Genomic DNA, 25493 nt, shown 5'->3' on the forward strand with positions numbered 1-25493 from the left:
TGAATTTCATGATTTGGGGGCGGGGAAATTGGGCAGGTAAGATTGGATTTATTGGTATACCCTCCCCCACGGATTAGAATTTTCATGATTATGGGAATTCTTGTCAATATTTTTCATGATTAGTTTAGCCCCCCCCCCCCCCCCTTTCAATTTGCTTCCGACGCCACTGTTATTAGAGTACATGCAACAAATTGTTAAAGTATAGGCCTCGGCTGAATTAAGAAAATATCTCCAAATGCATCCTTATCGCTACCACAAAGTTGTGACAAGACCCCCCCCCCCCCCCCCACGCGAAAAATTACACGGGGTCCGTCAGCTGAGTTGCAAAGTTATCGATAAGAAAAACAAACTATTTAAAGACATTGGTTTTGAGATTGTGATTACCCGTTAATATTAAACATAAGAAGCGACACCCTCTTTAAAAAAAGTGAATAAAAATTCCAAAGATAAGGTTAACTGTCGTGAAATTTATATGTGTATAAATTATTTTAAGAAATGTTTCTTTGCATTGTCGGCAATATATAGGAAAAAAAGCCTATCATGCAGGTAAAAATTGACAATTTTTAAAAATTATTTTAAGCAATTATAACGGGATTGAGTATGACGCCCTGAATGTCGGTTCAATGCAGACTAACTTTGTGAAGTTGGTTGAAAATTTTTTTCTGGAGAGCTAGTATAATACAGCTTTCCAGCCACTTGTGAACTAGCTGCAGGTCTGTAGCTCCCTGTCTAAAAATACAGATGGACGATCTTTGAGCTACAGTGCCTCCCATAGTAAAACTTCAATTTACGGCGCACAAAAAATATGCGCTAGTTTTTTTTATTATTATTGAAGATTGTGTTATTATTTATCTTTCACTTACACAACAACAGAAAGTATAAATACATGTTAAGTAACATAAATTTTTCCGCGAAAAATTACCAAATCCTTGCAGGTCGTTTATTCTAACTAATTCAGAAAAATAACAAGAGTAAAAATGGGGTACTCTATATGCAATGTTTTTGCCCAAAAATGACTAAGTTCAACAGCTGATATTTTTATAAATTATCAGAAATCAAAATCCTAGCAATTTGCATACTTCTGATATATATGTATAAATTATCTGCAAAAGAACAACTTCCTATCTTGAAAACTATTCGAGGAGTTATCGGTACAATAAGGGTACCTTTTTGACAGCCACTCGCCCGTCTGCAATTTTTACTATTTCAATAATCGGAAACCCGGTTAAAAATTCACTCTCAAAATTCTTAGAATTCAGAAGCAATGGAGTTACATGGGACCTCACGGCGGTCTTCGAACCCCATGCCGCTCAAAATAGATTTACCCCCTTAGGAAATTTCTTGATCCGTCTCATTTCTAGAAAAGAGTACGCATTTACTTATATTCCAGTTTAAATTACATGTCAATTTTTTTAGAGATATAAGATATTAGGCATTTTCTTTTATAATACCATGAGAATTATATTACGGAAATTAGGGCATTCGTCACATCGGCAACGATTTTTTCTACATGAACCTCTTCCTGTTTTGTCCAGTTTCAATCATACCTCAATTTTTTTTTCTAAAAATAATACTGGTGTTTTTAATAAAAAAAGGTGTCGTTCATTAAAAGTTTATTGCAACAGTTTAGCTGAATATTATGTTTATTTTTCTATCATTCCGGTCCGGCAGTTACGGCATGCCCTTTCCCGCAGCAAGGCAGTTGCCATATATAAGGTCATGTCAAAATTCGACAAACTTTACATTTGTCAATTTGTATCATGTCAGATGTGCTAATGCCGAGCCTGAAGTTACAAACGCAGAAACTACGGATTGAAAGTGTGCAAAGTTGAAGGTTTAATTAACTAATGTAAACAATAAAGTTGCAAAATGTGAACTGAGTCAAATCTTACACGTATTTATGCCCGAGTTTTATAGGTTACACGATCAGAATTACACATATTCATGCTCAGGCTCACACATCAACACGATTGCATATTCGGATTTACAAGTTTACATGGCTGGATTTTTGAACACGATTACCCTCCATAATAATCTTACAGTTCTCATAATTAGCACCCGTATCATAATTATCATAGGCGTCGGAACCGGGGGGGCTAGGGGGGGCTTAGCCCCCCCACTTTTTTTTGCAAAGTTATACCTAACCATTAGAAACATAGCATGATAGAGGGTTCAGCCCCCCCCCCCCCACTTTTTCTCGCAGGAAAGATTATTGTTCCTAAATTTATCTTGAAAGATTGAGAAGTTAGATTGAGAAGCATACTAGCCCCCCCCCCCCCCCCCCCCCCCACAGATTAGGATTTCCATGATTTTGGGAATTACTTTTTTCTCAATACTTCTAGGATTAGTCTAGCCCCCCCACTTTCAATTTGCTTCCGACGCCCATGATTATCATCATCGCAAGCTTGATATGGAAGTCGGTCAATTCAACTATTCATTTAATCAAGACGACGTGTATGAGGTTCATGTCTCTAAGTTACATGTATCATAGCCTAAACACCTTCAAATCTAAACATGGACATTCAGTTACATGTACATGATTTATATTAAAATAAACAAACCTACAATAAGCATGGTTGTGAGTGATACATACACATTTTTATCACTTCAAAAATCTGTGTAAATAAGAAGCATACATTATTAATGTTTTGTATTTTGGAAGAAAAAAATATTTTATTTAGAACTTTATATAAGAATTTTTATTTAGATTTGATTTAGATTTTAAACCAAAACGCATAAACAGTCATATCACATACCGTATTTTAATCTCTCTGTCTGGTTTGTTTTCGTATACTCATTGTGTAATTAATTCACTGATAATTTAGATTCGTTAATTTTACCGCGTTTACTTCTGCGACTCCACCGTTCTGTGCCGAATCGCAAGAATATAAAATCGCGTGCACCAAACTTAGTTTTCATATCACAAGTTCAAAACTTTAAGAAAATAAAATAAGTGAGATTTTAAAACCTGCAGTTTTATGTTTTTTAACCCGGAATTTCACGCGGATATTAATTCATCGCATTTTATCAGGGATACACAGTACTGTAGCCTAACGAGAGGTACATAGTGATTCATGCAAGTGATAATTTTCACACGTACTGGAGTACAAGAAAAGCTACTTCTAATTATTTCGTACCCCAGTCCTTTTATTGTTTTTCAAAAACATCTTTAAATTTGGTTTAAATTTATTTCTATTTCATCTACATATTCCGCGGGTACCTGTGGACAGAACCGTGCATCACCCCACCTCTTTTCACCTCAAATGAAAATAAAGTCCTGTCGACAAGTACTTGTGACATGTTCCTCTTCTAAAAATTAAGCCTTCCTGCCAATAATTTGCAAATAATTTGTTACTGCATATATATACGGTACATCATTGCATTGCGGATCTAGAATGAGATCAGATCCACCCCCAATTGAAAATTCACCCTTATTTAATCAACCAATAAAAATGTTACATTAAAAGTTTAAAAATTTATTAATTTAAACTTAACTGTTATATAAGCTGTTATAGTTAAGTTTAAATTGATAAATTATAAACTTTTAATGTAACAAAAACATTAATACAAAATTATCTCTCAGATACCCCCCCCCCCCCTCCCTCTGATTTTTTTAGAACCGCGCGGAGGCATTTTACATGTACACAAAAAAAACTCCGTATCTTTTTAAGTCTGCGTATATCGTGGCTTGTTAAAAGTTAATTATATTAACATGTATTTCATATTCCTATACTAAGCCCTTAATTTGAGATGTTTTCACGAATTTATTAAATTTATGCCATTTGTTAGTTTCGTTTTAATAAATCTTCGGGAGCAGCAATTGTAGCGCACACACTGCCACCTGGCGTCATAATGCAGCATTAAATTCATGCAACTTGTATTCGTCTTTATTGAAAGTGCTTTATGGTTTGCTTGTTTGAATTCACGTTTGTAACAGAGATAGAAGAAAGAATTTACACGAATAAGAAGAGAATGTTGCAACATAGAATTAAGCAAACAATGAAGGATCAAAGAGAATCAAAGTGAAATTGGATAAGCATGAATATGAAAACAATAAAGTGACATGCAAGTGTAAATGTAATGAAGAATAAAGAAGTAAGCATAATAAGAATAAAAGCAAGATACATAGAATTTTGACGGCAATTCCCTTCCATAGAACACAGATGTCAATTAGTCTAAGGAAATGTTAAACTGATCTATATAGATCAGTAAAAATATATATACTGTACACGCAACTATTGTAAACATACAATGATGTTCTTATATATTCATTGGGCCTTTGCCAATTATTGTAATTGTGTTTGTGCCAATAAAATATTTGTATTTGTATTTGTATATTTACCACCACCGAGTATGATTCCTTCCATTTCTTACAGAAATTGATTGTAGTTCATACCTCTGGAAAAACTGACAGGACTGAAATCACCGTTTATCGATTGTTCAAAACCTTCAACTAACTATTTAGAAAAATCACGGACTGCACAAAAAAATATTGACAATATGTCATACTTTTTCTGTTTCTTTTATCTAATGTACTAATGACATGTACATTAAAAATGATGTAGTTAATTTTATTTTTTTAATGATCAATTTATTTATTTGTTAAAAAAGATGTAAATATATGGCACGGTACGCCAGAGGACCTGGGTTCGAGTCATGGTTGAGACTTGACTTTCCACAATCTGTAACAAATATCGTACAATTCCCAAGGTCACTCCCTAGGAACACGTTTTCACAACTTTTCCCTAACTCGTAGAATTCTACTCGTAAATTCGAGGATGAATTTCTACCAGAGAATATGTGACAGGGTTAACAGGTGTGTGACTTTCAATCAATAATCGGGTCTCTACATCTCAGTGGTTAGAGCGCTGGCACGGTATGCCAGAGGCCCTGAGTTCAAGTCCCGCTTGAGACTTGACTTTTCACAACCTGTTACATATATATACAACATTGGTTACTAGCTGTCACCAGATGTGGTCAGAAACGCTGTCACATAAATCATACGATTGGTCAGAAACCAGGTCATTACATTGTCACCTTCTACAGAAAAATGAAACAAAAGCATGAGGTTCTTTATAATTCAACAAGTTTAATAGATTCAATAAATTAATGTTCAAAAATAAAACAATGGAATGTTAATACCATGATAGATGAAACAACAGTAGAGATGAGTTTTATGCACACAAAAAAACTATAAATATTCAATTTATTAGAACAAGTTGCACAATTATCAATATAAGTGATATCACAAAAATAAGAGCACTGCTTTGTCAGCTGTGTGTGGTGTACAATTAGAACTCGCAGAAAACTAATATAAATAATTATAGAAGTATTTGCACAATCATTCATCATTAAAACTGATATCACAAAAATAAGAGCACTGGTTTCTCAGCTGAGTGTGTGTGGTGTACAAGTCAATTCACAGATCTATCAAATGTCACACAAGATTCTTGTCTTGACAATATAGTATTATATTCGTATTTGGATCCTTCTACACTATCTTTGACATCACAGAAATCTCATTACATGGGTTATACATGTATGTACACAGAATCACTTAGAGATGAATTTTTACACACAGATAGTTAGAGATCACAGAAGTAGGTAGTCTTCAGGGATTCAATGTTTTCAGATTTATTTTTCCCACACAAAAATAACAGGGAGATGTTATTGTCAGAGTTAGTAGTCCAGACTCATCAGCAGGGCGGTTCCCCTCTTGACCCAGTGGTCCGGTGATTTCTCTCCCGCCTTCAGCTCCACGGCCACCACAAAGGAGGGTCTGCCCATGCCTCCCGCACGGTTGGGGTAGTAGTAGCAGGGGGCCATGTACATTCCTGTTGACACAAAAAACATTGGTCACTACGATTCTACAGCACTATAGTCAATCTGTATATGGATTGATTTTTACAGATATTATCAATTTATGCAAGTACTTCATTCCGTGATTTTGCTGTATCGCATCAAATTGCGAGAATATTAAATCGCGAACACTTATTTTTTTGTTTTAATTTCATATACACCTGTAGCTAAAAACTGTTTGAAAAATAATAGCGAACATTTGAAATAGGTGAGGACTGTTTCCTGAAATTTTAGGCATATATTAATTCCTCACGTTTAATAAGGAATTTACAGTATTTAATCATTGGAGAGACGAACCTTTAGCAACTTTCTTCTTGTTTTCAACGGGCTTGAAGTGGATGGTGGGCATCAGACACACCAGCTGCATGGGGTTAGCCTCCACCAAGATAGAGTTCTTCTTCTCCCAACCCGCTCCCTGCAGGAACAGGCCTTTGATGTACACACCGTCCTGAAAGTCAAACAAGCCCTTTATGACAAATACTGTATAATTTTAGTGTAAGCACAGCATATAATGAATACTGTAAATGTACAAAATTAAATTAAATTAATGTTGTATATATAAACACTTGGGGTTACCTTGGGTGGTCCGGTAATGTTGGAGTCATCTACCGTCATCACACTGAATTCCCATGACAACGAGTCCACGGATACCTATAAAACACACAATGACAAATGAATAATAAGAAAATGTTATTTATAAAAATTATTTAAAATTTAGCTTTCATTGATTCCTACAACAGTGACATAGAAATGTACAACTTACGCTGTTCATACGAGCAGAGGTTTGAAGGACGGCGGTCAGGAATCCCGTGGGGAACGTGAACCCAGACATCCAAAAGATGGTTGGGGGGTGGGCGGTCAGGGCCCACTTCTCAAACTGCTCCACTCTCTGTACCAGGTCTCTGGTCCAGGCGGCTAGGGGCTTCAGTGAGGGGTATGCCTACAAAACGTGTGATAATGATAAAAAGGGACTCAATGCTGTTGATTGTGAGTGAGGCTAAAAACATGATGAACAGAGTATTCTGTAAAGGGTACATGTACGCCTACAAACAATAACATTAATGGGAATCAACTAACAAACCTGGGAATTATTTTATTCAACATCCAAGAAGTCTTTATAATTGACACACTTTGAACTGTTTGACAGTGTAAATGTAACATTGAATGTTGTAAAGAGAGGACGTACCCTTAACCAGGACGGGGGGACATTGCCATCAAAGATACACTGGAATATGTTCTCCAGTTCCACAGTCATCACCACCAGACCCTGGATACCTTTCTCCAGGTCGGTCAGCGAGCGACGAATCTCCTCCATCAGGGCATTGTACCGCTGTATCTGTATATAAAACAAAGTCACAGTCAGTTAACTTACAAGGAGAGAGAGAGAGAGAGAGAGAGAGAGAGAATCTCCATCAGGGCATTTCATCGCTATATGAGTAATGTATTAAACAAAGTCACGGTCAGTTAACTTACTGAGAGAGAGAGAGAGAGAGAGAGAGAATCTCCATCAGGGCATTTTATCGCTATATAAGTATATATGTATTAAACAGAGTCAGTTATAGATTTAAGGATTGAGAGAGAATCTCCTCAATCAGGGCATTGTTCTATTAAATCTGAACAGTCAGTTAGTTTACTCACAGCAATAAGGAGAGAGAGAGAGAGACAGAGAGAGAGACAGAGATACAGAGAAAGTGAGAGAAACTTAAGAGAAAGCGATGGAGCTAAAGAGACAGTAAGATATCAAAAGAAACACAAAGATTGACAGATGGACAGACAGACAGATGTCACATGTGTAACACCCACCTCTTGAAGCAGCACCACATTCAATGGTGACGGATCGACAGACAGGATTTTAGCCGTGTTGTCGTAGTCTATGTTCTCTGGGATCTGTTTGAAGATGTTGGCTGCTAGATCTAGGACCTGTAGTAATACATAGGAAGCAATCAGATATACACGTCAAACAGTGTCACTGATTTAACATATATAGTGTAGGTTAGAGTCCGACAATGGCCTTATTCTTGCATTTTTTCCTCAAATCTAAAACTGACCTTGTCCTCGCGACTCTCGCCCCCGCTGGCAGCAGAGATCTGGGGCTGTAGGGACAGCAGCGTGTTGAACAACATCCTGGTCTCCTGGATCTGGGACTGGATGTCGGCGTTGGGGTGCTGACCGAACGCCTCTGGGGGGTCCACATTGGGCAGCATGCTGACATACTCCTTGTAGGAGGACAGGGGGCCGTCCTTGGGCACGTAATACGTCGGCACAGAGGACACTCTGGATAAGGAAAAATAAAACAAATAAATGACTTTTTACCAGTACTTTGGTTTAATTATATATTACTTAAGAAATTCTTAATTTATTCAACAGTTTTACTTCTTTTTTTTAAAGAAGTAACACTGGGAAAATTCTTTTAATTTTTAGTCCTGTTCCATCAAAAATCTTAATATTAACTAAATAAAATTGAAATCTATCTTCATCTTATTATTTCATACAAAAAGCGAAAATATTTTTCTAGAATTAACATACAGAGATAAAGATCCATTAATACTAGTATCAGAGCAGTCTTAAAGTAGATATAACCTACTTGTAGAAAGGCACACTGAGGACTTGGTCTTGGAACAAATCAGAGACGTAAGTCATCAACAGTCGTCGATCCCAGTCATCTGTGACGTGACCACCGTAGCTGATTCCAGCAATCAGGTATTTCAGGGCCTCCCATGGGGTTTCCTCATACTCGTCCAGGTAAATACTCAAAATGCTCTCCGATACCTGGGGAATATTGTCAACAATCGTTAGTATAGGACCTTTGTTAATTTTGTCAAATCCAACAAAAATGGCAACAAATACAGAGACAAGAAAATATTTGCAGTTATAAAACAATTCAGAAAGGTGGTCCCTTTTCTATACCTCAAAGTCTGAATCGTTGAACTCGTAGGCGATGTTCCATCCAAGCATCAGGAACTTACGTCGCTCAAGCAGCACAGAGTGGAAGAAGCAGAGCGAGAAGAGCAGCTTCCTGTACTTGTCCTGTTTGGTGCAGCGCTGGAACTGAGGCTCCGTGATCAGGTTGTACAGACGCTTCATGTTGGCCTTCAGTCCCTGTAACAAAAACATTTACTTGATTTTTTATAATTTTTGTACATGGCATACATTATAATTGTATTTTTAAGCCAACATTCATTATTTGTCTATCCAACTATGAAAATTTTTGTAAGACAAATATTTAGACTTAGATCAGCTTGCCGAGAAATGTTCACACACCCACTAATCTTTCTTGCCTGATCAATTTTGGTTTACAGTCTTCCCCAAGACTTTTCATTGCCCTACCATCAGTGGCTTTTGTTTGCCCCTCCCCTTCCTAAACTTTTGAATGCTTTACCTTTTGTGGTTTTGCAATCCTCTTTATTAAAATTGTATTGCCCCTCCCCTCTTTAGAGTTTTGATTGCTTTACATTTGGAGGTTCTGTAATCATCTCTATTTATTGCCCCTCCCCACCCAAGACTTTTGATTGTTTTACCTTTGGTGGTTCTGTGGTCATTTTGATGCCGGTCTGTAGGATGGAGATGGGGAAGTCAGGGTGGGGGCTGCTACTGAGCCACAGGCGGAACTCTGGGTGGGGGTCCTCCACCTGTAGCTGCTCCACCAACTTGTCCAGCTGGGGCATCCAACTCAGCGACAGATGACAGTTGGCCAGGAACACCCAGTTACCCTGAAACAATCAGACAAGTGAAACAGTAACCCATATTGAACTAACAGTCATAAGACAGATGGCCAAAATTACCCAGATGTTGCGACCCAAAAAAGGTTTTGGAAAAATGACACACAAAATGGTCCTACCTCTCTCACGCCCTGTTTGATCATCCTGGTTGCTATGGGAGCCTGTCCTTGCCCCAGGGAGAGGGAATAGAACCTCTGGGCCATCCCACTGGACTCAGACAGCTGGATCAGGGAACTTGTAGGGTCCTGTACAAATACAAAGAAATAACCAGGTTATTGAGTATAGAATTGTTAATTTTGTAAAATCCCTTATACTTTTAATGTAACACTTTGTTACAAGAATACCCTACAGCCCAGGACAAATACTGACCACTCCTGGGGACAGGACAAATATGAGGGGTGTCCTAGTTGTGGAGTCCTCCACCACCTGCTGCATGTCAAGGACAGGTGGCTCTGTGAACTTTGACCCCAGGTTGTTGATGATGAAGGAGGTGGCACAGAAGGAGACTCGGTCAGGACGCAGGGAACGGACCAGTAACATCCTCTGTAGCTCATTACACGCATTGTCCCATTCACCTGTGATTAAAGACAGAGGTAAAGAGACTAATTACATCACCTGTTACTTAATAAACATTCATAGAGGAGAGCCTTAATTTCTCTAACTTCCATATCTAGAAATTGAATCTAGAGGATCACAGTGCCACTTGTACAAAAATAATATTCTTACTTCCAGGTGCAAGGATTATTGAGATCTCACACTTATGCAAGATATATCATATACAACTTTAAGTTTTCGTATATGCCTTGTAAACTGCTTATGCAGAGAATATAAATTGCTTTTCAAATGTCATCCCTGTATAAGGCTGTTACAGTAACTATTTTATATAGAACCAGTACCTACTATTCCAAACAGTGACTACAAACAGTACAGACCTGGTAGGGGGGCGGTCTCTGGCTGGGCCGCAGTGTACCAGATGTTCCAGTCACGGGGGTACTGCTCAAAGGAGGTGATGATGCCGTGGAAGTTGGTCAGCTTCTCCAGCTCTGTGATGTTGTCCCAGGCCACGTCTCCCAGCCATCCCGAGCACGGGTTGTCCATCTGGTTCTCACGGTCAAGTACCTGGGGACAGAGTCAGAGGTCAGGGGTCAAACAGTGACCTTTAAACACTGCATTAACATCATATGACCAAAATGCTTAATACTGAACCCACAAAAATTTCTCTTGAAGTTCCCAAAATTATTTTACAACAAACACATTTTTCAATAATACTCTTAGATACTGACCACTCCTCCACGCAGGAAGAAGTTGTACTCGTCCATGTTGATTTTGCTGGCCGCCTCCAGGATCTTGGCGCACATTTGGAAGGAGAAGAGCAGCTTGTGTCGCTCAAACAGACCGCGACAGGTGTACCTATATACATCACACAATTATCACAATTTAATGTCCAATGTTCTTTTAAAATTCTAATTCATTATGAAGCAATAAATAGGAAAATATATCTTAAATTTTGTTGTAACAATAAACGTACCAAAAAATATTTGTCACTTTTTAAGACTAATTCTAAAATTTGGCACCATCATTGACAGACATCTTCGCTAGCCAAGGGTTTTCGGTCCACTTTGCTCCCCATAAACCCTTGGCGGATTTAATTACGAAAACTCGGTGATGTGGTGGCGCTATCTAGCGAGCAACTTGAGTTGCGCCCCTTGCATATTTACATTTTAATCGAATTAAACAACAGGTTATATACACAGTACGGCATTAATACAACTTGAAAACATGTTGACTACTGAATATCGGAACATAATTAACGATGCTATTAAATACGACCATGTGGACCAAAGAAATAAAATAAAACAGAGCTCATTGAACCTTTAAAAGCAATAACCATAAGCAGGAACGTATATATTAACGGGATAGGCAACTTCTACATTCGCCATGTTTACTTCCCATGCTATCACGCGAGCCTTGACAAATTTGTAGAACTATGGTCAATCCCAGTAAAATATATAGGTTTATAAAGCGATCTGGTTAGACCATCGTTGGGGAGGCACTGTACTCAAGAACTTGTGTCTCAATTTTCAATTTGTTAAAAGCACCGAATGTTTGACCAAATATCACACATGTATTTTCTTTTAAAGTTTATATTTACAAGCACTGCGATTGGATCAGCTACTTGCAGCTGCAGCCAATCATAAAACAGATCTTGTCACCGAGTTTTCGTAATGAAATCCGCCAAGGGTTTATGGGGAGCAAAGTGGACCGAAAACCCTTGGCTAGCGAAGATGTTGACAGCAAATCAAATAAGCTATTATATAAAAAAAAAGCTTCCATGGGAAAAAACTTCAAGTAAAGCATTAGGCACGATGGGTAAAAGAAGTGTGACTTGATGTGTAAAGAAACATAACTAATAAGAAGAGAAACACGGCATGATGGGTAATGAAACATTGCATGATGGGTAGAGAAACATGGCATGATGGGAAGAGAAACATGACATGATGGGTATACAAACATGGCATCATGGGAAAAGAAACATGGCATCATGGGTAGAGACATGTAGTGTTACCTGTAAACAGCGTAGGTGTGGTACTCATTCAGGTTCTGAATTCTCTCCTCCAGTTTAGAACTCCTCTGACTCTTCTCAATGGACATGATGAACAGTTCTATGTAGGCATCCAGAGAGAACTGGTACATGGGATCTATGCGGCCCATGTCATTCAGGACAAAGAACAAGATAGAGGCTCTCTGAGCAGACGGTCTGTAGCCCTGCAGGCAGAAAACAAAATTAATGCTACAGAGTCTCTATTAAAATTAATTTGAAACCACATCTAAAGACAATAAGAAAAATACAGATTTTTTTTCATCATGCACCTTCTATAATCCAATTTTCAGTGCATAAAATCACTACGTACACTTGGGTTATCTCATGGATAAATTACATGTATGTACACTTTATCTCATGGATAAATTACATGTATGTACGCATTATCTCATGGATAAATTACATGTATGTACGCATTATCTCATGGATAAATTACATGTATGTACGCATTATCTCGTGGATAATAATGTCCTTGTCACTCACCTCTCTGGCAGCGTCAATCTTGACCTCGGTCGTCTCGGAGATCTGTAGCTGCTCCGTCACTTCCTGTGAGGTGATCTTGGACGTCTGCAGTGTGTTGACCAGCTGTTCATCGTCCAGCAGTGAGCCCTTGGTCTCATTCAGCAGCCTACAATCAGAATCAGTGGATGTCAAATACTGATAATTAGTTGAAGTTTGTCTTCATATCATTACATGTATATTGAATTCCTCTTTAGCTTTTGAAGGATCATTTCCCCAAAGAGTAACTGATCAACTTTTTTTGCTTTGGGATGGGGGGAGGGATAGTAGAAAATGTCAATTTTTAAATCATTTCTTAAAAATTATTTTGGTACAATAGTTTGAATATATATTGTGCCTTTATTGCAAACACTACAAGATAAGAGTGGAGCCGATCCTGACAAAAAAATTGAGATCCCTTAGTGGTACAAGATTTTATCCACAGATATCAGTTATAATTCTGAGGGTGCTACCCCTCGGGACAGACCTGAGAATCTCATCCTCTAGCTTCATAAGATATATTTTCATGTACATTTAATACTAGATACTACATATCATATATAAAGATCTGTAGATATAGACAAAGACACAGACCTGAGAATCTCGTCCTCTAACTCGACAAGTTTCTTTTTCCCGGCCGCGATGCTCCGGACCAGGCTGTCCTTCTGTTCCTCCAGATCCGGACGTTCCTTCCTGACCACGATTCCCAACAGTTGGGCCTCCAGACCTACAAGGAGATGCAGTACATTACATCATCCACATTCCTTGATGTACAATCAATCAAAACACAGACAATATTACATTACACCATCAATATTCCTTATGTAAATTAATCAAAACACAGACAATATTACATTACACCTTCTATATTCCTTATTGTAAATCAATCAAAACACAGACAATATTACATTACACCTTCTATATTCCTTAGTGTGGAATCAAACACAGACAATATTACAATACATCATCCATATTCCTCACTGTACAATCAATCAAACACAGACAATATTACAATACATCATCCATATTCCTCACTGTACAATCAATCAAACACAGACAATATTACTAGACAAATAGACAGAGAGACAGAGAGAGACAGACAGAGACCGTACCTTGCTCTTTGACAGCAAAGTTGACAATGGTGGACTTGGTGGAGATCTCGGGCGTGTAGTGGGGGTTACTCAGCTTAGTGGTGATGTAGAATCGGAACTCTGGGTTGTACTCAATCTCTTTGTCTCCCAGCTTTATCATGTAAGCTCCACCTACAAACATACAAACAAACAAATTCTCAACTCAGAAAAAATTCAAATAGTATAGAAATATAGCTCCAATGGTAGGAAAATTCTCATCTTATCAGTTTATAGCTTCTTAAGTGCCTTAAGTACAGAATAAATATCTAAAACTATTGAAGTCTCTAATTATTTTGACCAGTGACTCCTATAAGGAGGTTCCTAACTATTTTATCAGTGACTCATATTGTGAGGTCCTTACCCATCTTTATCAGCAACTTGAATTGGGAGATCAATATATTTACTCATCAGTGACTTGTTCATGGAGGTTTCAACCTATTCTGACTTGTACAATGAGGTCCATACTTATTTTAATCAGTAATACAATTAAGTTCAAAATGTCCCTTCAAATATTCATCAGACACTTGTACAAGTTAAGGAGGTCCAAATCTTTTCTCACCACTGACTTGTATGATGTTCCTACCTATTCCTATGTGACTTGTATAGGAAGGTCCTATCTATTCCCATCAGTGACTTGTGCAAGTTAAGGAGGGCCCTACTTATCAGTGACTTGTATAAGGAGATCCCTACTTATTTTCATCATAGACTTGTTTAACAAGTTATTGATTCCCTACCTAATCTCATCAGAGACTCGTGTGATAAGTTATTGAGGTCCCTACCTATTCTCATCAGTGACTTGTTCAGCACTGGATCCAGGGAAGGATCCAGCTTTTCCTGTACGTTCTGCAAGACGACTGGCAGACCAAACTGGATGGCAGACTCCAGAGTCCTCATGTAATCCGACTGCTGCAAGTCTATCACTTTGAGGCCCTAGACAGACACAGAATAGCAAGTCATCAGCACAATGGATCAAACAAATCAGTTCTTGAGAGAAAAGTTAAATATTATGATCAGCTGAACAGACAAAAGACTAAAATCAGAATGTTGTAATAGATAATATGCAATTGTAAACATAGTTGTTTACACTAGTCATTTAATCATTGTGAAGAGTGTTAATAATCATATGAACAAGAAAACAAATTGAAAGTAAAGTTAACACAGAAATGTTATGATTTACCAAAGTATACCAGGAATGTTTCAAATACTGATAAGATTTTTACAGTACATGCTTTCAGAGACAGAGCTGACTTACTCGTGAGGCCTCCATGTTCTTGATCCACTTGATGGCCTGACCTTGAGGGTCCACCATCAGGGGCCACCGATTGGATGAGGTCACAATGACTCCATTCTCTGTGGAGAAGGCATCGCTAGGCAACCCCTGGATGTTCCAGTCCCTGACCTGGGTCGGCTTGGCCATGAACTCACAGAAATTGAAGTTTGGTGCACAGGGAATTCCCAGCTTACGAACCTGTCAATTACAACAATTCTATCATTGTAAAATGCAAAATATAGGACAAGCAGGTTCAAGTAAAATAAACAAAACCAGGTTACACCTGCCTCAAAGTTCAATTAATGCATCGAATTGCAACCTTCATATGAAAACAATTATCATCAATAAACACTTAACACAAAATTTTTAATCAAATTTCAATAACTGTTTACAAAAATGTCCTCAAATCAGCTTTTTGTAGATCTTGAATTCACTGTTTACAATTTTCACACAGTACCTCCTCAATCCATTTCTTCTGGACCAGTTCGTCTCTGTAGTTGGACAAGAAGGGCCCCATGTAGGACATGAAGGCAGCGGCCATTAGGCAGTCTCCAGAGAGGTAGCCCATTCTCTCCTCCAGATCCTGAAGAGTTACACAAATTCCAGATTAGTTAAGGTACAAAATATATCAACATAACCCTCTATATATTAAACCTACAAATGACATCAGCTTAGGGAAGGCAGTGGTACATAGTAAGACAGACCAGTTGATACAATGGTAGATAGATAGAATGGTAGATTGACTGATAAACTGATACATATAGTTAGTCACAGACCAGTTGATACAATGGTAGATAGATAGACTGGTATATTGATTGATAAACTGATACATATAGTTAGTCACAGACCAGTTGATACAATGGTAGATAGATAGACTGGTAGATTGATTGATAAACTGATACATATAGTTAGTCACAGACCAGTTAATACAATGGTAGATAGATAGACTGGTAGATTGATCGATAAACTGATACATATAGTTAGTCACAGACCAGTTGATACAATGGTAGATAGATAGACTGGTAGATTGATTGATAAACTGATACATATAGTTAGTCACAGACCAGTTGATACAATGGTAGATAGATAGACTGGTAGATTGATTGATAAACTGATACATATAGTTAGTCACAGACCAGTTGATACAATGGTAGATAGATAGACTGGTAGATTGATTGATAAACTGATACATATAGTTAGTCACAGACCAGTTGATACAATGGTAGATAGATAGACTGGTAGATTGATTGATAAACTGATACATATAGTTAGTCACAGACCAGTTAATACAATGGTAGATAGATAGACAGGTAGATTGATTGATAAACTGATACATATAGTTAGTCACAGACCAGTTGATACAATGGTAGATAGATAGACTGGTAGATTGATTGATAAACTGATACATATAGTTAGTCACAGACCAGTTGATACAATGGTAGATAGATAGACTGGTAGATTGATTGATAAACTGATACATATAGTTAGTCACAGACCAGTGGATACAATGGTAGATAGATAGACTGGTAGATTGATTGATAAACTGATACATATAGTAAGTCACAGACCAGTTAATACAATGGTAGATAGATAGACTGGTAGATTGATTGATAAACTGATACATATAGTTAGTAACAGATCACTCCTTACATTGGTGGAAACAATGGTTAATAATAGTACTAGATCCACCATAAGATAGAGTGGTATACAGTGGTACACAGAATGGTAGACGGAGTAGGAGTAGTAGACAAGAATGGAAGACCATGGTAGACAAAATGGTAGGCAGTGGTTGACAAAATGGTAGATAGAGTGGTATACAGTATGGTAGACAAAATGGTGGGCAGTGGTTGACAGAATGGTAGACAAAATGGTAGGCAGTGGTTGACAGAATGGTAGACAGACTACAAGTGGCGTTACCTTGACAGTCTCCTGCCAGCGCTCCTTCTCGCCGGCGAGTCCAGACATGAGTTTGGTGGCTCGCTCCAACATGAGCTCAGTGTACTCGGCCTTCCTCTTGAGCTCCTCCTTCTGAGCCAGCTTCTCGTCATACTGCTGCTTCAACTCAGCCATCTTGGCTTCAACCTGTTAATAATTCAAATTACTTTAATATAGATTTGAAATATGTAGTCGGTTCAGCCATATGCATGCCATGCAGTTTGTAATAGTATGCAATAAAAGTCATTCTAAATCTCCAGCAATTTACTGTCTTCCTGTTTCTACGACAACACACACCACACTTCTGACAGACACTTTCAGTTTACCTCAGCGAGCTTGGCTTTAGCGTCGGCCAGTGCGTCCTGTTTCTCCTTGAGCTGTGACATGGCGGCGTTCAGTCTCTGTTTCTTGGGCTCCACTACTCTGTAAACGCGTCCATACACCTCCATGGCCCTGACCCACATACACAGTGACTTAGCGGCCCCAGACACACGCCCGATGATGTCCGGCTGGAAGTCTGACTGGGAGCAGTAACTCCCGATCTTCTTCAGCACACGGTCCGAAATGTTGTCCTTGTCAAAGTTCATCAACTGCTTGATGAAGGTAGACTCTCCTGTATAATTATACTAAGATATTCAATCCCTGCAATTTTTGAATAAATTGGATATTAAAATCTGTTTCATCAATCATCGTATGGTACGAAGAATTCTATTGGCTGGAGATAGGTCACATGAAGGAAAGAAAATAAAGAAGGATAGGACAACATTTATTGAAATAACAACACCTCAAGTTGGTCATTAGGTTAAGAAAGACGTTTACTGAATAGATTTTAATAACTGACAGAAAAAATCTATCTAAGGTAAACTGTTTAACCCGGCTTTGTAACGAAATTGTTTGAGCACTGACTAATTAAACTGTCTCTTGGCCTTTCTATACATTACAATCATTGTATTACAAGCATTTTGGGGGCTGTGAATTAATTCATTCACTGACCAAGCTGTCTTTTTGCTTCCCTATACATAAGAATATATTATATTTATTGTATAGAATTATTTGTTTATAGCTTTGTAGAGAACTGACCGAGCTGTCTCTTGGCCTCGGCCCAGGTCGGCTCGCTGCCCCTCAGAATCATCACGGCCTCCATCACCTTCTCTACCAGCAAGGGCGGACGTCCGTACGACTTAATCTCTGTCATGTCCTTCTTGTTCAATGACTCAAGAGCCTGAAAACATTATTGATTCAGTTCTTTATTCACTAGAGTAAGTGATCTTAATACACTTCAGAGAAAGAGAAGTTAATGGGTGTATTTAACACAAAGACTGTTCCTTGCACGCTCTAGAGACTGGAAAATTGAACAACACATTGCTTATATAACCTCTTTGTTCACCTCAGAAAAGAGCTATTCACTTAAACTAAACAAGTCAAAATAGAGACTGTTCCTTACAGCGATGGCTTCCTGTAGGGCGGGCAGGGCTTCATCCAGATCGTGCTGAGCCAGATCGGCCATGTGTTGACACTTGGTCTCTTCCTCTGCAATCCTTTCTCCCTTCTGAGCCACAGACTGAGAGAAAAATTCAAAAGACTTGTTTATCAAGTTGTTGACAAAATCAAAAGATTTGTTTATCAAGTTGTTGACATAATCTTTAAGAGGGACTTATTTATTCTTTTTGTATTTCCTACTTAAAATCATACTGTTCACATATTAGTCATTTTTTGGTGGAGAGGTGCCTCTACAATAAATGCAGAGAGGAAATTACTGACGTGAATATTTATGAATGTATTGATTTACTACTTAAATTAAATTTCTTTCTTTGAATGTTAAAGCCTTTTTCTTCAAAATCTACACTATGACACCAGACAGTTATTTAGCCCCCGTTACCTTCTGTTGTTCGTCGGCCTCTCGTTTCTGCTGTACAATGATCACCAGGTATTCGTCACACTGCTTCTGGAACTGGGCCACCTTCGTCTTCGCGTCCTCCAGCTCGATCGACATCTTCTCCACTTTCTGTCTCGTGTCGTCTATCTTACTCAGACCGTTCCTCAGTTTGTCAGCTGCTCCTCCCAACTCGTTCTTCTTGTCAAACAGCAGTCTAAGAAATCACATCATAACAAAACATAAACCTTTTTGTAAAATGATTCTGTAATTTTTTTAGTTCCAAAAAGATTGGCGGGACTTTTATTTATTGTACAGGCAATACACGTATTTTTATGATCCAAATATAATTTCAGCATCAAAGAAAAAACTTCACGTCTACTGATCCCTGTCACTGGAAATACTCTGACCACTGGAAATTTACAGTTTCACTACATTTTGCCAATTACTTCACAATTGCACACATGTTTTAGAAATTCAATATGAGATTTATGACGAGAATAAATTGTATACTTCTTGTATCCAGACACCAGTTCCAGATAGTTGGTTGGAGTGACGTAGTTATGTCTGCGGAGCTCCGCCAACATCCTCTTGGAGTACTCCGATACAGACTTGTGCATCACAGAGAACATCTTGGCTAACGATGGCTTCAGTTTGTCCTGAAATTGAACGAACTCTCGATTAGTCCAGTTTTTTATTATGTATATGAAATATTTTGTAGGATAAGACACATCATTAACTGAAAAAATTTTTATATCAAAGGGGCATGGTCACGATTTTGGTCATTTTTTTCTTTTCGATTTTAATATTTGCAATGCTTCAGTAAGACATTTTCAATAGGCAACCAAAATTTGAGTGTTATTCATTGAGTTATAAGCAAGTTACAGAGCTTGAAATTCTTTGCTATGTAAACAAAGCGTTTGTTGTGAATGTGTTAAACGTTAGAAACTCTTTAATTATGCTTAAAATAAATAAAAAGATGGACAAATCAGGTTGAAAAAGATTTTTTACTGGTATATTGAACCCATGTAAACAAAAACAGGGCACGAGCCTAATTTGTTTACATGACAACTAATTGTCAGCCCTGTATCTTGTTTATAATTCCACGGACGACTCTCAAATTTCAATTGATCATTTATTTAGAAAATAATGCATTTCTAAAGCATTGTAAATAATAGAAACAGAAATATAGATTAAAGAGTATCTTTTGGTAATGAAAAAAAGTTGTCATTAACATTAGTATAAAAGTTAAAAACTAGTCTCTCTTCTATGCGGTATTGATAAAAGGGTAATATGCTGATAGAATATTGACATCCTGGCAGGATCTTCTTTTGGGGGAGACATAACCTCATCCACAGATTAGCATGATCTTATAGCACAGTGGGGCCGAGACCTTACCAATTACTTTACTCTTTTCTTTGACTCCAAAGAGAAGATTTTGGCAAGATCTTATTTTGGGGTCATTAGATTTAACCCCTCCTTTGACCCCTCAGAGAAACTTTTCACTAAGCATTACCTCCTCCTCTGACCCCAGAGAGATCTCACTCAGGTACTTGTCTGCCACCTCCAGAAGGGCGTCGGCCGGCCACTCACTGAACCAGTCAATGGTCGTACAGTTCACAAACGCCGGGTACATACGGATACGGTTCCTGGAGAGATCAAAGGTAGATATAATAGCTGTTAAACTAAGATATTACTTCCCAAGATATCGATCCCAATAAATTCAAAGTCTAGTTTCCAAGATTCAAGCTGCCTCAAATATATCAAGGAATGCTGACACAATAATTAGTTTTATTGAAAAAGGAATACTTTTGGGGTTTTTTTTTCATTTTAAAAATGAAAAAGGAAAAAAAATGAACTATTACCCTTTCCCAAATTAAAATTTAGTCATACCCTTTTGTTTTGTTATTTTTGTGCATAAAAACTACCGGTAGATGTAAACTTATATTTCGTTAACATATTTTGTTTACTCTCTATTAAAGGGATTTTGAAAAAGTATACGTGAGGTTCTCAGCTCACCTGAAGGGCTCTCCCACTGGACTCATACACAGCACAATGTGCATATTGGCTCGCACTCGCTCGATCAAGTATGCAAAGATGCTCTGAGGGCTGTCGTCTACTCCTTCTTTCTTTGCGATGTCACTCAGAGCATTTCGCACCTGGGATTGTCAAACACAAGATGCACAAGATAAAATGATTGATAGCAAGTCTCTATAGCCAGACCTGCTATGTGTCTGGCTACTCACTGCTAAACATTGTACATCATGTGGTTGCTCATAGTATATCATTGTCAGGCTGCTTACTTTCTCTTTGCTCTTAAATTAATGTGTTAGTGCATATTTATCCAAACTTAATTACAAAATTCATTTAAAATTATGTGTCTTTCCTTCATTTTAATTAATTAAAATTATTTTTTTTCTTTGTAGAAAGTAAAACTCTTTCATTTATATTTTATCTGAAAAATTACATCTTCAATAAATTTGAATTAAAACACAAGTTCTTTATTTACATAACCTAAACGCTGTACCATTGTACAAAGTGCCTGAGCAAAGAGAAAGAAATTTGGTCCGTGTATTATTGGTTTCTGCACTACACAATGCCACAACAACCACAGTATCACACATGGATACTGTAAATGGGGATATTTCCACGCCGATCTACGCAATAATTAACTCAAAATTCATGGGGAAAAAACATTTTATCCAAAATATTAATTTGCAGTCAAATCAGCTTGACATTACTTTTAAGAGAATTTACATTCACCTCTTTAAGTTTTTGCATTTTTTTTCTGCGTAATACTATCAATTAGTGGAAATAAACAAGTTTACAGTATCCGTCGGTGATCAAACTTGTCCACCTGACCACCAATCAAATCCGAGTAAATAGATGTACACGCTAAACTACTGTGTCAATAGATTAATCATTCTCCATCAATTAACACTGATTAACAAACAGTTCAAATGTCAATCTCTGCATATCAAAACACAGCTATTAATTGCTTCACAACACATGTGCATTAAAACATAAAAAGCCATCAATCCAATTTTTTCTGGGGGGGTTTTAATATTAACTTGAATCAATATAATAAATTATTGCTGAATGATAAATTGAATCAAATCAAATTTTTTGCAATTTGATATATATTTTCAGTCTTTTGATGAGTTAATATTAATAAATTAAACATTCTGAGTGTGGGACCAGTGATTCTGAGTCTCCTTGTGTGTGTTCAATACAAGAAGACACTAAACCTACCATGTTTAGCAATTTTTTATATCTTTAGTGAGAGTAAATTAATTTATTAATTAACCAATCAATAAACTTAAGAAACAATTTCCTTCAGATAAGTATCGCACATAAGAAATTATTGTGTTGGTTGTTTATCATAATTTATATTGTTGTTAAACATGTTTCCAACTGAATCATTAGAAATGGTAGGTTAGTGTCTTATGAAGCGGTGAGACCCACACAGGTGGTGCTTATGTGGGACCTACACAGTGGTGCCTAGAGTGGAACCACACAATGTTGCCTAAAGGGGAACCATACAGGTGGTGCCTATGGGGAACCCACACAGGTGGTGCCTATGTGATACCCATATGGCAGTGCCTATGTAGGACCCAACACAGCTGTGCCTATGTGAGACCCACACAGTGGTGTGTATAATACCTCCTCAAACTCGTCTGGCTTGTACAGGTTGGGAACCTCCCCACTGCTTAGGACGTTGTTGATGTCCTCAAGGAACCCTTCCTCTACGACCTGGGTGTCATTGAAGATGAACACGGATGTCTTGTTGTCTACGCCTGCCTGCCAGTACAACCGCTTTAGATCTACAACCACAAATAATTGTGGATCTGTGACATCAACAACTAAATGCTATTATTTGTTTACTATGATATATACCCTCTCTGAATTTGTTTTTGCTGGTTAAGTTCAAGTAAACATGAAACTTATCATCTCTGGAAATTTTGTTTGTGGCTGTGATCTCTGTCCTCAATAATCACCGTCTCTGAACTTGTTTTTGCGGTAGTTTGGTGTTCTAAATACTCACCGCCTCTGAACTCGTTTTTGCGGTAGTTTTGGTATTCTTAATACTCACCGCCTCTGAACTCGTTTTTGCGGTAGTTTTGGTGTTCTAAATACTCACCGTCTCTGAACTCGTTTTTGGGGTAGTTTTGGTGTTCTAAATACTCACCGTCTCTGAACTTGTTTTTGCGGTAGTTTTGGTGTTCTAAATACTCACCGTCTCTGAACTCGTTTTTGCGGTAGTGTTTGGTGACCTCGATCTGGAAGGTTGTGTATTCACAGATGTAGGCAGAGAGTCGGGTCAAACTCTGACGTCCACTGCCTCCAATACCGATCAGCAACATGTTCCCCCGGGGCTGTCTGATCACTCGGACAATCTTGGACACTAATAGAGACAACAAATCAAATCATTCGACAATGTGTTGAAAAGACCTCAAGAAATACATTACAAGCAGAAGAGGTAAGCTAATCTTTGTTAGTATTAGAATAAGTGTCAATCATTTTGTACTTAATTGTACTCCTTATTCAAAGAGTCATCATTTATCATAAGTTTACCATAATTAAACAATAAAACCATCAAACAAAATCATTGCAAATCTTCTGGATCAAATTCCTTTCATTTAACAAAGCTTCTCAAAATATTTTATAGCTTCCATTCAACATTATTAAAGTTGGAATGCAGATTTTTTGGTTAAAATATTGTTTATAGCCTCCTGAATATGTCATTAAGTAAGTTACTGAGATGGGCGCGTACCGTGTTCGATGGCGTCCCTAAAGAGTACGAGGTCCATGTTGATGACCCCCGGGGTACTGTTGTACTCCTCCAGGAAGTCCGTCATCTGCTTTTTCAGCTGGCTGATGTCCTGAATGTCCTCGTACACATTGTCAGGGTTCATGTAGTCACCTATGTACAGAAAACATTATAACTTCTTTATAAAAGTGTTTGGACATGTTATTTTAGAAAGTGTTTGTCAGTACTCTCAGTACCTTGAATACTCGCAAAATAGGGAGCTGCTCTTTAGAACAGATGTTGTGGTTTTTCAGTACTCTCAGTACGTTGATTACTCATCAAATATGGGTGGCTGTTTGTTGGGACAGATGTTGTGGTTGATAGTTTGTCAGTACTCTCAGTACGTTGATTACTCACCAAATATGGGTGGCTGTGCGTTGGGACAGATGTTGTAGTAGATAGTTTGTCAGTACTTTCAGTACGTTGATTACTCACCAAATATGGATGGCTGTTTGTTGGGACAGATGTTGTGGTAGATAGTTTGTCAGTACTCTCAGTACGTTGATTACTCACCAAATATGGGTGGCTGTTTGTAGGGACAGGTGTTGTGGTAGATAGTTTGTCAGTACTCTCAGTACGTTGATTACTTACCAAATATGGGTGGCTGTTTGTTGGGACAGATGTTGTGGTACGTCTGATCAAACAGGGTTCCCAGCTTCTCTGTCATGATGTTGATAAACGTCTCTGTGTCTTTCTCCTCGACCAGACGGTCAGAAAACACCCTGAGAATAAACACAACCCAAACTCAAAAACATCATCTACAGATTCATGTTTTCTACCATAATCCTTGCCAGGTCATTTCCTTGCCTGATAATATACATGCACAGTTCAGTTTTTGGTTGTGTAACTCAACTTTTGTTATCTAATATAATTAACATATTCAGAGCAAGCTATGCCCTCTATCACAGTTTAATTCAAACCCTGCCACAAATATCACTTATATTTCAATGAAGATATAGTTACCATGCACAAAAACTTATTTTAAGGGGGGGGGGGAATGGTGATGTTGATGGCGCTACGTTTGTTAAAGTTTATCAGTACAAAATGGGTCTATGGTCAGCACTTTTCTTGAGCATTAGTGGAAGCTATAAAGACTAAACCTTGGCTGTAAGGGGGGTCTGTGTATTGGGTGCACAATTACCTGAAGCATTCATGGATCCAGAGTCGAGTCATGGCGTGCTTTGTATCGTGGAAGTCTTTGTGAGCTCTCAGTAAACCTTGGAATATCTGCAAAATAAAATTTAAATCTCTCATTCACAAACCCTCACAATAAAAGTTATTGTGAAATCACAAAAACACAGATGGAGGCCTATTAAGCGTACCTTGGAGATGTCTCTGAGGTTGAAGAGGTAGTGTATCTTGGTGGGTGTGGGCAGGAACTTCTGGACGACCGCCTCGTACATCTCGATGGTGGCCTGAGTCATGATGTCTCCGATCGGTTTCACCTCTTCTTCAAAGTCCTGAAGCTTCTGGTTGATCATGCTGCCGAAGATTCGCTTGATCTGGGACTCCTGTTATACACATAGAAACAATTATAGAGAGATAATACACACATATAGTTAGACATAAACAGAGAGAATAAACTATTGGTGTATCACGCTGCTGAAGATACGCTTGATTTGTGACTCCTACAATAGTAGAATAGGAGATATGTTATACCTGATCTGGGATTCCTGTAATTTGATCACTAATACACGCACAGAGAATAAAAGATCTTGTTTATAAAACTGTAAGATTTTCAAACCAAACCTTACACACAACATAATTGAGCATTTAATACCTTGCACATTTTGGATG

At 37.9% G+C, this 25493-nt stretch overlaps 1 protein-coding gene across 2 annotated transcripts in view; it reads right to left on the bottom strand.

The window, feature by feature from the left end:
- Window positions 1-5216: 5216 nt before the first annotated feature.
- Window positions 5217-25493, bottom strand: part of LOC128181590 (dynein axonemal heavy chain 2-like) — a 47320-nt gene continuing 27043 nt past the window's right edge. Inside the window, exons 44-78 of one of the 2 annotated variants that reach the window (XM_052850051.1) lie at window positions 25019-25207; window positions 24838-24923; window positions 24288-24418; window positions 23661-23810; window positions 23124-23291; window positions 22550-22710; window positions 20906-21045; window positions 20403-20535; window positions 19400-19545; window positions 18893-19103; window positions 18458-18562; window positions 18094-18235; window positions 17340-17626; window positions 16996-17160; window positions 15536-15661; window positions 15061-15276; window positions 14588-14738; window positions 13791-13940; window positions 13273-13405; window positions 12664-12808; window positions 12145-12344; window positions 10862-10988; window positions 10511-10697; window positions 9948-10153; window positions 9698-9823; window positions 9378-9569; window positions 8767-8958; window positions 8444-8628; window positions 7908-8133; window positions 7663-7779; window positions 7046-7195; window positions 6623-6799; window positions 6436-6510; window positions 6157-6307; window positions 5217-5834 (exon numbers count right to left, since the gene is read on the bottom strand). In XM_052850051.1, coding sequence (XP_052706011.1) covers window positions 5680-5834; window positions 6157-6307; window positions 6436-6510; window positions 6623-6799; window positions 7046-7195; window positions 7663-7779; window positions 7908-8133; window positions 8444-8628; window positions 8767-8958; window positions 9378-9569; window positions 9698-9823; window positions 9948-10153; window positions 10511-10697; window positions 10862-10988; window positions 12145-12344; window positions 12664-12808; window positions 13273-13405; window positions 13791-13940; window positions 14588-14738; window positions 15061-15276; window positions 15536-15661; window positions 16996-17160; window positions 17340-17626; window positions 18094-18235; window positions 18458-18562; window positions 18893-19103; window positions 19400-19545; window positions 20403-20535; window positions 20906-21045; window positions 22550-22710; window positions 23124-23291; window positions 23661-23810; window positions 24288-24418; window positions 24838-24923; window positions 25019-25207 — 5601 coding nt within the window. In that variant the 3' untranslated portion in view covers window positions 5217-5679. Of the gene's footprint in view, window positions 5835-6156; window positions 6308-6435; window positions 6511-6622; window positions 6800-7045; window positions 7196-7662; window positions 7780-7907; window positions 8134-8443; window positions 8629-8766; window positions 8959-9377; window positions 9570-9697; window positions 9824-9947; window positions 10154-10510; window positions 10698-10861; window positions 10989-12144; window positions 12345-12663; window positions 12809-13272; window positions 13406-13790; window positions 13941-14587; window positions 14739-15060; window positions 15277-15535; window positions 15662-16995; window positions 17161-17339; window positions 17627-18093; window positions 18236-18457; window positions 18575-18892; window positions 19104-19399; window positions 19546-20402; window positions 20536-20905; window positions 21046-22549; window positions 22711-23123; window positions 23292-23660; window positions 23811-24287; window positions 24419-24837; window positions 24924-25018; window positions 25208-25493 lie in introns of both variants that reach the window. The other variant, XM_052850050.1, reaches the window with a different exon arrangement.

Source organism: Crassostrea angulata, chromosome 4 (assembly GCF_025612915.1).
Source record: "Crassostrea angulata isolate pt1a10 chromosome 4, ASM2561291v2, whole genome shotgun sequence".
Taxonomy (NCBI): Eukaryota; Metazoa; Mollusca; class Bivalvia; order Ostreida; family Ostreidae; genus Magallana; species Magallana angulata.